This window comes from Phaseolus vulgaris, chromosome 10 (assembly GCF_000499845.2).
Source record: "Phaseolus vulgaris cultivar G19833 chromosome 10, P. vulgaris v2.0, whole genome shotgun sequence".
Taxonomy (NCBI): Eukaryota; Viridiplantae; Streptophyta; class Magnoliopsida; order Fabales; family Fabaceae; genus Phaseolus; species Phaseolus vulgaris.
The window spans coordinates 11,374,786-11,390,309 of record NC_023750.2 but is presented as its reverse complement, the minus strand read 5'-3'; the positions used below and the strand labels follow the sequence as shown (position 1 = coordinate 11,390,309).

The 15,524-nt window shown below is 32.7% G+C and overlaps 1 protein-coding gene across 1 annotated transcript; it reads left to right on the top strand.

Moving 5' to 3' along the window:
- The first annotated feature begins 2,850 nt into the window (after positions 1-2,850).
- Positions 2,851-6,254, top strand: LOC137818609 (patellin-6-like). The gene is made up of 4 exons (XM_068622134.1): positions 2,851-4,079; positions 4,251-4,375; positions 4,697-4,838; positions 5,250-6,254. Exons 1-4 carry the CDS (start codon positions 3,333-3,335, stop codon positions 5,508-5,510), a joined length of 1,275 nt encoding a protein of 424 aa, XP_068478235.1. The 5' UTR covers positions 2,851-3,332; the 3' UTR covers positions 5,511-6,254.
- Positions 6,255-15,524: the final 9,270 nt, after the last annotated feature.

The following is a 15,524-nucleotide window of genomic DNA, read 5'->3' as shown; positions in this document are numbered from 1 at the left end:
ATTAGTGGCTTTTAAAATGAGTTTGAAAAGCTTGGCTTTGTTTTGACTTTGCTGTCAAACTGATTCAACTAGTTGTTTCGATAATTCAACTGGTTGTTTTTCTGAAAACCTTAACAGAATTTTGTTAAGTTGGTTAAATAGATTTTTTAATGATCCTAACTGCTTTTGGTTCTTGAATTAACTGCTTTGACCATTTGATTGAAGTGTAAAAAAGTTGTTTTACGCTCTTATGCATTAACTAAGTAAGAGAGATCAATCGAATACAATTTTCAAGATTTTAAAGAGCTTTTGGATCATCTCAAGTGTGGAATATGATTGGGTTTTGTAATTCTGAACTTTAATATTTGATTTACACAGGTGTATTATATTCCCTTCTTCCTTGAACATTGTATCTCTGTGTGTTGTTGTGTGGTGCAATTTCAGAAGGTGGTTCAGGAAATTGTGGTGTTTGCTAAAAGTGGTGTGTTTTCTTAAGGGGTTCAAGATCATCACTTTTAGTGTGTGGTTTGTAATATAGGTTTGATTACATAATGAACTCTTAATGGTTAGCTGAGGACTGGATGTAGCTTTTGGTTAATAATGAACCAGTATAAACATCTTGTGTGAATATCTGTATCCTTACACTCTTTAAACTGCTTTAGCTTTGATTTTCTATACTGCTAGTATAAACAACCGTTTTTTTCGTAAAGACAACTGGTTGATTTTCTGGAATCAAACTAAAAACAAATTTCTTTTTGGCTAAACAGATTTCAGTTGATTAATTTGTCATTGCTTTTCACTTTACCTTCAATCTTTGAAACAATTCACCCCTTCTCGTTTAAGGTCTCTAATTCTAACAATAATGTGGTGCAGGTTGGTAGCTGTAGGAGAAGGAGAAAGATAATGAGAACATAATAATGTTATTAATAAAAATAAACATTAAAAGTTAAAATAATAATTTAGGAAATTAAGTTATAAAATAATAAAAATAAATATAACTGTTTATAATAATAATAAAAAATATATGAATAATAATAATAATTAATTGAAGAATTTATTTATTTCTAATTTTATTTAAATATTACATTAAATAATTTAAAATTTTTATTTCTTTAGAATTTTTAATAATTTAGGAATTTAATTTATTTTAAATTTTTATTCAAATAAGACATTAAATAATTTTAAAATTTGTATTTATTTAAGATTTTGAATAACTTAAATATTTTATTTATTTTATATTTTTATTTAAGTGAGACATTAAATAATTTATGATTTGTATTTATTTAAGATTTTGAATAACTTAAAAATTTTATATATTTAAGATTTTTAATAATTTAGAATTATTTTTTATTTCAGATTTTTATTTAAAGAAAATATTAAACAATTTATGATTTATATTTATTTAAGATTTTGAATAATTTAAAATTTTTATTGACTTTATATATTTATTTAAGTAAAACATTAAATAATTTAAATTTATTGTTTATTTAGAATTTTAATAATTTAGTAAATTTATTTATGTAAAAGATGTGTGAAAATTTGTAAAATATTTGTACATAAATTTTAATTTGTCTATAAATAAAATAAAATAATTATATTTTATTTTAATTTAATTTTAACAAGATAAATTTTTAATCTTACAATTTTATCTATCAAAAAAATTATTTATCAGTCACACCTATCACTTCATTTACACATTTTCATATATTTTTTCTTTTATTTTTATATATAAAACAATTTTACTTTTACCTAATTCACCTAATTTCATCTCAAATTTAACGTAAAGCTTAATCATAAAAAAAAGGCTAGAAATAAATAAGTGACCCTTTGTGTATTTTTTTAAAGGGAAATGGAGGGAAATGTGGTCCCTTCCCACTTCAGTTCTTCCACATTTCCGTACAAACTTCCTTAGACTGTTCACACCACTCCCAACGCAAATTTGCTTCAAACAATAATGAAAAATATTTAGGTTAGATTACTTGTTTTAATTTTTTAAAACTAATTTTATGATATATGTGGAAAGTATAAGGGATTAAAATAATACATTTTTCTATAAAAATATATGTTTAAAAATATTTTTATATATTACACTTAAAAGTAATATATATATATATATATATATATCAAAATGCGAGTAGAAAATTATCTATAAAATTTACGAGAAATGTATATTCCAGGAAAACTTAATAAAAGGTGATATATAATTTTTACTACAAATTTAGATTGATGCTTGATTTAAGTTATTTTTAAAAGACTTAATTTTATTACTAATTACTGGTTTTAGTGTTTTTATGGACATAATTATCTCATTTTTATGGTATATTTATTATATATTAAAAACAAATTGATTCCTTCCTCAATATTCTTTTGATTGCTAGGCATATAATAATTCTTTAATTTAGATTGCGTGTATTTTTTTTCTTAATATTTTAATCTAACCGAGTCTCATTTTCAAATTGAGCAAATTTTAATTTGATTATTAATAGCTTTTTATTTAAAACCCTTAAATTTTGGTTTTCTATTAACATAAATGGAATCGATTAAATTACCTTGTCCTCAAAACTTATCACTCAAAATATCAATCTTCGCTCTAAATAAAAATTAAATCTCAAAATTTCAATTGTTTAAATCCAATCATCATCAACCCGACAAAAAAAAGAGTCCGATATATCATCTAATAAAATCTTTCAAACTTTAACAAGTTTTACTCAATTTCTTATTTCTAAATCTTTTAAATTGAAAAAAAAAATACTAAACTCGATACATATAATCTTTATTTATGTTATTATATTGAAATTGATTTTTTAAAATTCATATAATTAGAAATAATTTATACTACCTTACTAAATTAAACATGCAAACAATTAAAGCAAGATAATCCAAGAGTATAAACTCCGAGATTTCTCCTTTGAACTCTGAACTGTCAACCAACACAACTCAAGCATCCCCCACTCGCCAAAGAACAGCGCGTGCCCTCACTCTCCGCCACGATCCCTGTCTCCATCCACTCCCTTATCAGCACATTCAAATTCGTTTGTTCATCAAACCACTCTTATCTCCCTCGGTCATTCAAACACAACACAACACAACACATAGTCACAAACACACTCAACACTCCACACTCCACACTCAAATCTTGCCTCAAAACTCTCTTGTTCTCTTCCCCCACTCGCTCATTTCCTTGTCATTTTCCCCCCTCTTCCCCCTTTTTTCTCCTACCATCCTCTAAACAGTTCACTTACGCACGCAGAGAGAGAAAGTTCAGAGCTTTTGCATAGAATCACCACCCCATTATCCTGCATTTCCCATTTTATGCGTTGATTCCATCTGGGTCTCTCTCAAACCGCTCTTTGATGATGGACACCGCTTCATCCCCTTTGTCTCTCCAAAGCCAAAAGACAAGCTTCCAGGACTTGCCAGAAGCTTCCCCCAAGCCTTACAAGAAGGGCTTTGTGGCCACCCTAATGGGAGGAGTCTCTACTACTCCTTCCTTCAAAGAAGATAACTACTTTGTCTCCCTCCTCAGGTCCTCAGAGAAGAAAGCGCTTCAGGAGCTGAAGGACAAGCTCAAAGCGTCCTTTGATGACTCTCCCTCTGATGCCTCCATGTGGGGCATTCCCCTCCTTGGAGGTGATGACAAAGCTGATGTTATTCTCCTGAAGTTTCTTAGAGCAAGGGACTTCAGGGTTGGTGATGCCCTACACATGCTTCTAAGGTGTCTTGCTTGGAGGAAGGAGTTTGGTGCCGACACCATTTTGGAAGAGGATTTGGGGTTCAAGGAGCTTGAAGGAGTGATAGCATATATGCAAGGGTATGACAAAGAGGGGCACCCTGTGTGCTACAATGCGTATGGGGTGTTTAAGGACAAGGAAATGTATGAGAGGGTCTTTGGTGACGACGAGAAGCTGAAAAAATTCCTCAGGTGGAGGGTTCAAGTCCTTGAGAGAGGCATCAAGGTTCTTCATTTCAAGCCTGGTGGGGTCAATTCTCTCATTCAGGTCACAGACCTCAAGGACATGCCCAAGAGAGAGCTTAGGGTGGCTTCCAACCACATTCTCTCCTTGTTCCAAGACAACTACCCGGAAATGGTGGCTCGCAAGGTTTATGTGGTTTTGTTGTTTTCTTCAAATTAGGAACAAGTTGAAGTTTGTTGTTTTGGTTGCTCTCAATTAATGCCATGGCATTTATGTGACCGCGACACAATTTTTCACCTTTTTTTTGATAAATATATTTCTTTTCTCATTTCCTTGGTTTGGCTTTTGGGGATTCAGGTTTTCATCAACGTGCCGTGGTACTTCAGCATGCTGTATTCAATGTTCAGTCCGTTTCTGACTCAGAGAACTAAGAGCAAGTTTGTGATCTCCAAGGAAGGAAATGCTGCAGAGACACTCTACAAGTGAGTTTATTGGTTCCATTTGGATGAATTGCTTTTCTGTCTTTTTTCCCCTGGTTAAATGTTCTGCAATTCAAAAGCCTACTAGTTTAAAGCATTTTGGCTCCGCTCATATGTTTTTAATCTATATTAAGATTTAAAAATGCTTCTGAGATATTGTCTGCTTTCTAGTTTCTATTATTCTTAGGTTTTGTTCATTAACATTATTATTACTCAAGTTGTCTTTCTTCGGCTTTCATTTTGTGGTAACGAATATAATTCCAACTTTCCTTTTATTTCCATTTTGGGTTTGCTTTCTGAAGGGATTTGTTTTCTTGTGTTCAGATTTATTAGGCCTGAGGATATTCCTGTTCAGTATGGAGGACTGAATCGGCCCAGTGATTTGCCGAATGGTCCCCCAAAACCTGCATCTGAGTTCACAATCAAAGGAGGGGAGAAAGTGAACATACAAATTGAAGGAATTGAGGTGATGATTCACCCACTGCTTTTGGTGCATGTTTCCATCAGCTTTTTAAAGAAACAATAACTTGTCTTTGCTTGTTTGAACATTTTTTTTAAAAAAATAAGGTTTCATTTCACACGCATTCAAAATCACTATTTAAATATGAAAATTTATTGACTTGTATGATAACTATCTTTCATTCTACTCTCATTTCTGATTGCTTGAAAAGGCCATACAAATTAAACTCAATAATGTGTCTAACTAACACACTATTCTCTTAAGATTATGATTAGTCTTCTTGTCATGCAAATAAATGGGTTCCTTTTTAGATATAATAATCTATCTTTTTGGATTTTCTGTATTTTAAATTTTGCTTAATGGTTTTGGTGCCATTGGAAGACTAGTTGGTAATTTAGTTCTTGTTGGGTGAATTAGGCTGGTGCAACAATCACATGGGACATTGTAGTGGGAGGATGGGACTTGGAATACAGTGCTGAATTTGTGCCAAATGCTGAAGGAAGCTACACCATAGCAGTTGAAAAGGCAAGGAAGATGGGAGCCTCAGAAGAAGCAATCCACAACTCATTCACATCAAAAGAATCTGGAAAGATGGTACTCTCAGTTGATAACACTGCCTCAAGGAGGAAAAAGGTTGCTGCTTATCGCTATGTTGTCCGCAAAAGCAGCACCATTTAAGAAGGCCATTAAATAGTTTTTAGGAGCTTTTATTAATATTTTGCATGTGATGTTACTTTTTCTACCTTTTTTTGATTAATTTTTAGAGGGTCTCATTTATGCTTCTGAACTCTTTAAAGCCTGTTCCACAGGTATTAACTAGTAGTGGTACTAATGTGATGTAAAAAGGAGAAAAAACAATGGTGGTGGTAGTATATGGCTTGGTATAGGAGGAAAAGCAAGTTAAGTTTGCTTATATAGCATACCAAATTACTGTTTGTTGCCCTTTAGATGGTGGTGACTCTTGCAAGTGTGAGTGTGTGACCATTGATTGTATTGTCCTTTGAGACACGTGGCTATTGTGTATGTTGCAGTCTAGAGGCATCATCATTTTGTGCAGGAGCAATCTATGGTTTATGAATTGAGGTTTCTGTTTTTGTTAAGGGTTTGATAGGTTGAACGAAAGTGCTTGAGACGTGTCCACGTAAATGAATGGGAAAATTCTGTGGGTGGATATTGACAGGACCATGTATTGTAAGAGGGTGTTTGGTTTGGTTACTTTGTATAGGTTGTATTATAATCAACGTATGGACCAAGAGGGTAACCAGAGTTCCAAAGCAAGAAGTTGGAAGATGTCACAGGCAGTGTCTGATAACGTGTTCAGAGGGTTAAAATTAGGTAGTGAAGCCTCTTTCATTGATTTATAATGTTCCAAGAGTGATGTCAATTCTGGTTTGGTGAACCATCTCACCTTTGGTTTTTAAATTGCTTCTCTTTCTACCCTCCTTTACCTTTTATGTATGAATATCGATTTTCTATCCCCAGTCTAAGGTTTTTACTACTTACTAGCAAAGTTTATATTAGTATTTGGTAATTTGTCTTTTATAGTGCTGCCTTTGGTTGGGTGGGAGATAAAGCAATGTACTTATTATGGGTTACTTTAACTTTAAGGTTTTTAACAAATGAGTTAAGATGTGTTAAATAAAGGTTTAAAGTGGCCTCATAAATTTTGGACATGGGCTTAGAATTAAAAAGACTACTAACTCATTTGTCTATTATCTTCCAAGTTTTATCAAAAAATATAAAAGTCTTACCTAAATTAGGTTGACTCAAAATTAATCAAATTGTCCAATTTTACTTTTAGTTTTGGTTTGTATCAAATTCTTTCAATGGATAGTAATTTGATTTTTTTTTTCTTTTGAACAATGTATTTAATTTCAAAACTGAATAGAGGGCACAAGAGAGTAAATACCAATATATATATATTGGAGTGAAGCATTTGTTATTTTGCTATTGGACTATTACAGAATGTCCTCTCATGATAGGCTGCATTGAATGCATTTTACTGTGACAATTGGACACCACCCTTAGTTCAAACCAGCATTGGAAGCATTAACAAATGGGAAAAGGAACCTGTCATATGAAAAATTGTCATTCAATGCATCTGCTAACAAGTGCTGCAGAATTCTTCAGTAGCAATGAAAGGTATCACATATTTTCTCCAGAATAGAAGACTAATAATACATTGTTCTGAACGATTTCCCTTGTGCAGATGCAGAATGCACAATTCTCAGTCTTTCAAGGGTCATTACTTATATTTTATTTTGGTTGAATTTTGTTGCCAACCACTGAGAAAATTTTACTTGCTGCTGGCCCTTTACAATGGACCACGGTTCTGAACTATGACAGGAATCATCAGTGTTTGTGATACTACCTTATTCTCATATTTTGATTTTCATAATATAATTTTTCTTTTCTTAATTATACCTACATTTATTACCTATTATAGTTCAATTTTAGTCATTCTAATTTTATTTGTCTCTTTAATTTCAAAATGCACCAGTTAATGTTTTCCATTTTTTTGTCTGTATAAAGTATTGTATAAATCACTTACACAAACAAAATTAATGTTTTTAAAAACTAAAAAGACTAGAAACGAGCTAAATTTTTTTCCTAGAGAAAATGAACTAAATTTTGAAATACAAACAGATTTTTTCTAGAGAATACAAACAGATTTTACATATTAGTCCATTTTTTGCATCCATTTATTTATTTTTTAATCAAAGAGAATTAATATTAAATATGTAGATAGTATTTAACTATTTGTGTTCCTTTTTTTCTCGTAACGTGAGAAAAGGGCTGCATTCAAATCCACCGTACAATTTTGTGTTTTTTTTTTCTCTCTCATAAAATGAAAAAGAGCTGCATTCAAATCCATTGCAGTATTTGGAGAAACTTCTCAATAAAGATTTTTAGAAAAAAAATAAGAAGTAAAATTAAATTTATTTTTTATTATAGAATTAACTTATGCGCTAATTAATTTATAGAAACTTTCTTATATAACTTTTCCAAATTTTCTATTCGTTAATTTTAATGTTCAGATAAATTTATTTAATTTATTTTCGTAATTTTCTGTTTTAAAAGTTGTGAATTACTTTTGTACTGATTGGTTGTGGACGTGTTCAGGGACTCACCCGAGCACTTAAGCGTGGTAACCTGACTGGTGAGGTCTATAAGGGCAAAATACTTAGCTCGGTCCAAGATAATGGTAAGCCCGATAATATGTCAAGAAGTCAGCCCAAACAACGGGTAGTCAATATTAAAAAGATAATTAAAGTAAAAATAACAAAAGGAATAATTGAATTAGCTAGGCACAAATATTTTTATGTTTATTAACTCCTAAAGGGAGATCTGCGAATGCTATAAAATGGCCTCAAGACCTTGAACCAAGGTAAGTTTCAATCTGGCGATACTACTACACCCATACAAATACTCTATATTGAGATACTCATACTTATATGCTCTTATTGACTTGATCGTCAGAATCTTGTTAACAGATGGAACTGATCTCGCTAACTATCATTTAAATCTGTTGATAAAAAATATAATTGTTATTATTTATATTTGTTATCATATTATTTTGAAGATAACATAACTTATTATTATCATTTAAGTATGTAGTGATATCATAGTGAAGATAACATAAATGATTAATTATCATTTAAATATGTTGTGATATTATTCTGAAGATGACAAATATAATTGTTAGTATTTAAATCTGTTATCACATTATTCTGAAGATAACATTATTTAAGTTTGTTGTGATATCATTGTGAAGATAACAAATATAATTGTATTTGAATATGTTATCATGTTATTTTGAAGATAATATAAATGATTAATTATCATTTAAATTTGTTGTCATATTATTCAGAAGATAACAAATATAATTGTTATTATTTAAATTTGTTATCATATTATGATGAAGATAACATAAATGATTGTTACCATTTAAGTATGTTGTAATATTATTCTGAAGATAGGAAATGTAATTGTTATTATTTAAATATGTCATCATATTATTATGAAAATCACATGTATATTTAAATTTGTTATCATCTTATTCTTAAGATAACATAAATGATTATTATATTTTGAGTCTGTTATGATATTATTTTGAAGATAACAAATATAATTGTTATTATTTAAATTTGTTATCATATTATTATGAAAACCACGTATATATTTAAATTCGTTATCATGTTATCTTGCAGATAACATAAATGATTGTTATCTTTTAAGTTTGTTGTGATATTATTATTAAGATAAAACATATAATTATTATTATTTAAATATGTTAAAATATTATTATGAAAATCTCAGATATATGTAAATTTGTTATCGTGTTATTTTGAAGATAACATAAATGATTAATTATCATTTAAGTCTATTATGATATTATTATGAAGATAACAAATATAATTGTTATCATGATCTCTCACATGAGAGAAATTATTCTTGTACTAGATATAGAGTGTAGTAGTGTAAAAGTACATGTCTAGGAAAGTTCTAGTAAGGAAAGACTTGGTATTTAAGTGCGTCCATTGATGACCCACCTCTCTTCAGTTAAGAAATTTATTTATAGTGTGTTTTTAGACATTTTAACGTTTCCTTGTTTCCTTTGGCAACACTATTTTACCCCTAAAGGGGGTCTTTTGATGAGGTCACCCTAAAATATTTTTTTTGGAAATCTACACATGGTTACATTTACCCCGATTAGCCACACCCTAAGATGACCTAACTCCAAACAGTTACAGTTACTCCGATTAGTCGCACTCGTAAGATGACCTAACTCGGAACAGTTACTGTTACTCCGATTAGCCGCACTTGTAAGACGACCTAACTCGAAACAGATACAGTTACTCTGATTAGCCGCACCTGTAAGACGACCTAACTCGGAACAATTACAGTTACTCCGATTAGCCGCACCCGTAAGACGACCTAAATTGGAACAATTACAGTTACTCCGATTAGCCGGCCTAACTCGGAACAACTACAGTTACTCTGATTAGCCGCACCCATAAGACGGCCTAACTCAGAACAATTACAGTTACCTCGATTAGCTGAAACCATAAGACGGCCTAACTCGGAACAATTATAGTTACCCCGATTAGTCGCACCCATAAGACGGCCTAACTCAGAACAATTACAGTTATCCAGATTAGCCACACCCATAAGACGACCTAACTCAGAACAATTACAGTTACAACGATTAGCCGCACCCAAAAGACGACCTAACTTGGAGCAGTTACAATTACTCCGTTTAGCCGCACCCACAACATGGGCTAACTCGGAGTAGATACAGTTACTCTGATTAGCCACACTCTGAGGTCGGCCTAACTCGGAACAAATACAGTTACTTCGATTAGGCGCACCCTAAGGTCGGCCTAACTCAGAACAGATACAGTTACTCTGATTAGTCCCATCCTAAGGTCGTCCTAACTCAAAACAAATGCAATTACCCCGATTAGCCAAATCCTAAGGTCGGCGTAACTCGTAGCAAATACAGTTACTCCGATTAGCCGCACCCTAAGGTCGCCTAACTTAGAATAATTACAATTACTTTGATTAGCCGCACCCATAAGACGACCTAACTCGGAGTAGATACAGTTACTCTGATTAGCCACACCCTAAGGTCAGCTTAACTCAGAACAAATACAGTTACTCCGGTTAGCCACACCCTAAAGTAGGCCTAACTCAGAACATATGCAATTACTCCGATTAGTTGCACCGTAAGGTCGACCTAACTCATAATAGATTCAGTTACTCTGATTAGCCGAATCCTAAGGTCGGTGTAACTCGGAGCAAATACAGTTACTCCGATTAGACGCACCCTGAGGTCGACCTAACTCAGAAAAAATATAGTTACCCCGATTAGTCGCATCCTAAGGTCGACTTAACTCGGAACAATTACAGTTACTCTGATTAGCCGCACCCTAAGTCGGCCTAACTCGAAACAATTGCAGTTACCCCGATTAGCCGCACCATAAGCTTGGCTTAACTCGAAATAATTATAGTTACCCACTGATTAGCCAGACTGTAGGGTCAAACTAACTTGGGGATGAGCACCTTCTATGTATTGTTATAATCATCGCTCAGCCAAACCTGAGTTCGAACTACCCTAGTGATATCGATGCCAATATATCGCCTCAACAAAATCAAACACATATCAAGCTAACCAATGGTACAGGTTAAGTAATGCTAAAGCAACGAGCGATTCGGCTGACCCGGAAGGGGGCAACCCGATAACGACTCGACTTGCGACTAGGCATTGTTCTTTAAGCAGTTCTTTTTTGGCCCAGGGGTAAGCAGAGCTGTAGTCCATCTTTGGAGGCAAGTAAGGCATGAACAGAAATAAAATGTGAAGCACAGTTCAGAAAATGCATATATGATATAAGCTAATTGAAGAATGGTAACGTGCATTGTCCAATCAAAATCAATAGCAAACGATAACTACCACCACTCAAAAAGGTTTTGTTGGTGAAAGCATACCTTTTTTCGGTGATTCATAACGGGGCAAGGTGGCACAGTGGAAGGGAGAAAGAGTTTGTTTTTGCTTTGATAAATCTTGCGTAAATGGTGAAAGTACGGTTTCAAAGAGGGAAAGTTTTTTATTTTTCGAAAAGGGGAAGTTAAAACGACATGTTCTCCCTACTCTTGATGGCATGACATGTGTACACACCATAATCAGTATGGTGAAGACGTCCCTTCAAGAGGCGCTTCAAAAGTTGTGTACCAGCTACCCTTTAAGAAAAATATCTTGTCAAAGCAGGTGCAGGTAAGCCTCTTCACTTCGCCATGCTCGGCTTGAGGCTGGGGAGCTGTGTACTGGTCGAACGTGCTCGGGGTCCGACCCGAGCACTTAAGCATGATATCCTGGCTGGTTAGGTCTATAAGGGAAAAATAGTTAGCTCTACCTAAGATAATGGTAAGCTCAATGGTATATCAAGAAGTCGACCCAAACAACTGGCAGCCCATATTAAAAAAGATAATTAAAGTAAAAACAACAGAAGGAATAACCGAATTAGCTAGACACAGATATTACTCTGAGATTCAATGAAAATAAACAGTTAGAGATAATGTTCTACCTGCACCCCTAAAATAAAGGGGATATATTAACATAATATTTTTATGTTTATTAACTCCTGAAATAAGATATATGAATCTATAAAAGGGCCTCAAGACCCTAAATAAAGGTAAGTTTAAATTTGGTGATACTACACCCATAATTATACTCTATATTGAGATACTCATACTTATATGCTCTCGCTGACTTGATTGTCGGAGTCTTGTCAACAGATAGAGCTCCACTCACTATGAATTATTAACATCCCAAATTAGCAACAACAAAAAAGAAAATTCAGCCTGGAGTCCACCACCAAGGTCCGATCCAGGTCAGCCGATGAGAATAATTTTTTCTCTTAAAATAATGTTAAAGTAGTTCAAGCTACTTTTTTTTAGGAGGAATGGCTTTTTTAACTAACATTGAAAAGGAGGTTTTGAGGGATGACTGCGTCTTCCTGCACCTCCATATGTTACTGGACACCCCATTACTTTTATAACTCAAGAAATACCTTTACATAAAGAAGTTAAATGTTTAAAGTTATGATTGCGGAGGTTGTAGGCTATGTGTATTGTGTAATTTAGAGAATTTGGATTACACAATCTGAAATTAATTAAAAGGGTGGGATAACTTTTGGATTGGACAATCCCGAATTCATAACCAAAATCGAAAGGAGGACATTCTGGATTAGGTAATTCGTAAGACAAAGATATATTCTGGATTACATGATATATTTTGTATCGGTCGGTACCAGACGACACTGAATGGGACATAGTCACCAGCCGACCGAGTGAATGAGCACCTAAAGTCTCGCATTAAGTGAGTGTAATTGTCGTTACAATAGCATTTAATGAGCCATAATTATATCTGAAACATGTGGGAAACATCTCCGCAAAATCAGTTAAATACTAATTAACTGAAAGACGTTGCAAGTATTCCTAAATACCAATATACCTCCCCATTAATTAGGGACCACGATGCATATCAGTTAACTGATATCCAACTCATCACAGTGAAAGACCATAACTAACACTATAAATAGAACCTCCGCAAAGGTGTAAGATACGTTTTTCATTATGCAAGAATACATCCAAAATACCAGTACTGACTTGAGCGTTGGAGTACAATCGCATGTACCCCCACCCGCCTGAGTCCAAAAAGGAAAGAAGGAAGCTTGAAGATAGTCAACATACAACCAATTGATACCGATACGTCACCAAATTGTGTTACCTGGGTGCCCCCTCTCCTTCTACACAAGTAGGTATTTAGAAGTAATTTTTTTTATACAAAATACATTCCAAATTACACAAATCAGAACCTAATACCAGATTTGGAAGTAATTTTTCAACAAAATATATTCTAGATTACATAAATTACAAGTTAATACTGGACCCTGAAGTACCTTTCAGTTTATATAATCCTAAATATATATTTTTGAAGAATTACTTTTGGTTTGTGCAAACCAGACAAACAATTTTGGATTACAAAATGGTTTCCCACATATAATCTAGAAGGTTTACAAAATACGAAAAATAAAACGACAAAAGACACAATGACAAACCAGTAAACAAGAACAGTAATATATAACTCAAAAATTAATATTTTTCACACATAGAACCACCAAAAAAATCTTCAATAAGCTCAAATGGATGTGGGTTGCTTGGGGCTGCGCCGCTCAGAAAACTAGAAAGAATGAAGAAGGTGAAAATTTGTCTAGGATTCCAGGGTTTTATTTTTCATTGAAGGAAAAAATTGTATTTTCAAATTTATCATGGGGTGCACAAGAACATGTGGAGGTGCAGGAAGAAACAGGGATACGCTAAAGTCCAATAAGACGCGCAGAAGAAAATTTAGAGAACTGCTATTTGTCACAAAAATTGATTTGTTCAAACTATACAAATTGATGTGTCAATGATTGTTAGAAATTGAAGGTCAAGAAATACACTCTCCTATCTTAGACGTAAGAAAAACCTTTTTACGCTAATTAATAAACTTAATTAACACTTAATTTTATAATTCTATTTGAAAATATCTTTCCTTAAATTATCATATGTTGAAACTCGTTATGAAATTAAAAATATTAAAAATTCAATCTTAAACTAAATACAAATTATTTTAACAATACTATCATTAAATAAAGTAAAATTGGTTAAAATTTGTTGATATTTTAGAGCAGCATACATGATTTTTTTGGTTTATGTTGAGAAAGTATAAAGATTGGCAAATCACAAACATTTGTCTTAATATTATTAATACATACATGTATATAGCACATATATTGTTCCTAGAATTATTCCCATTCATTATTAATTAATGTTTTTTACTTAACTCATTTTTATTCAAAATTTTGCATGCTTTACTGATAAAATCAATTACTGTATTGTTTGTTTGTGGTTTATGTGAAGGAGACTGAAAAGAAAAATAAAGCGCCCATAAAGTTCATAATTCTTAGTTTTTTCCTTGTTAGATAAACTCTTTCATTAATAATAACGAAAATACACAATTATGTCCTCGGAAAATAATAACGAAAATAACGAAAATACACAATTAGGTAAGTATATATATATATATATATATAAAAGTCAAAGTGAATCACATCAGGGCTTCCAAGTATACCTCCGAAACTCTTTTGGGTGGATTTAGTATTTTCCAATGACTTTCTGACACCAGCATGTGCATATAGTTTATGAAGATATAACATTTAGAAGCATTGTTCAAAAATAACTTTTGTCTTTAACCTTGTACTTGTGTTTAACCTTAATCTTTGATTATGCTCAATAACTATATAACCCCTCTGAATGATCAGAAAACTATTATAACTATAATTTAGTTGGTACGTGTAGAATCATAAAATCCTTTAATTCTATTGTCAGTTGGGGAAGAGTTAAACATCACACTGGGAAAGAATTGAACATAAATAGAACAGTAGGTCTGCATAGTTCTTCAATGAACATTTTATAGTACTCAAAGCCAGAAAAAAAAGTGTTACAATAAGTTCATCTTATTAGGCTGATAAAAGAAAAGTCTTGCATTACATGAAATCACACCAGAATTAGAAGGCTGAAATAATTGCTTTCTTCTGGGTTTATGTGCAAACAAAACCTTCTGGCTATGCTATTGTTACCTTGTTAGTTGCACTAGTCCCCCCCTATAACATTATACATTTTGATTTGTACAGTTGTTGCTGAGTTAGTTATCAGCTTCAAATTGCTATCTATGATTCAAAATTGAATATAGATAACCCCTACAAGAGCTTCACATTCTTCCTTTTGATTCTAAAACTTCTCTTGCCATTTACACTTAGTCACATTCCGTATTTATATGTCTAGATTATGACCAATGCAGTTGTGATGACCTCTATTTGTGATGCTTCAGTGTGGTTCCTAAAACATGTTCAAGGGTCTTATATGGCCTACCAAACAAGCTCCAAGGGGGTTTTCTTTTATGGTATAATGCTGCTGTCTGGAGAGGTGTTCTCTGGTTTTTGTCATGAAGAGGTAGGGTGCTTTCAAACCAGATTGTCTCTGGATTACTTGAATGATATCTGGAGCGGCTGTCTATAGTGTTAAATTATATCAGATGATTTTCATATCCGAAGGGGCTGAACTACCTTTGTTTGGAGCCTTGTTCAC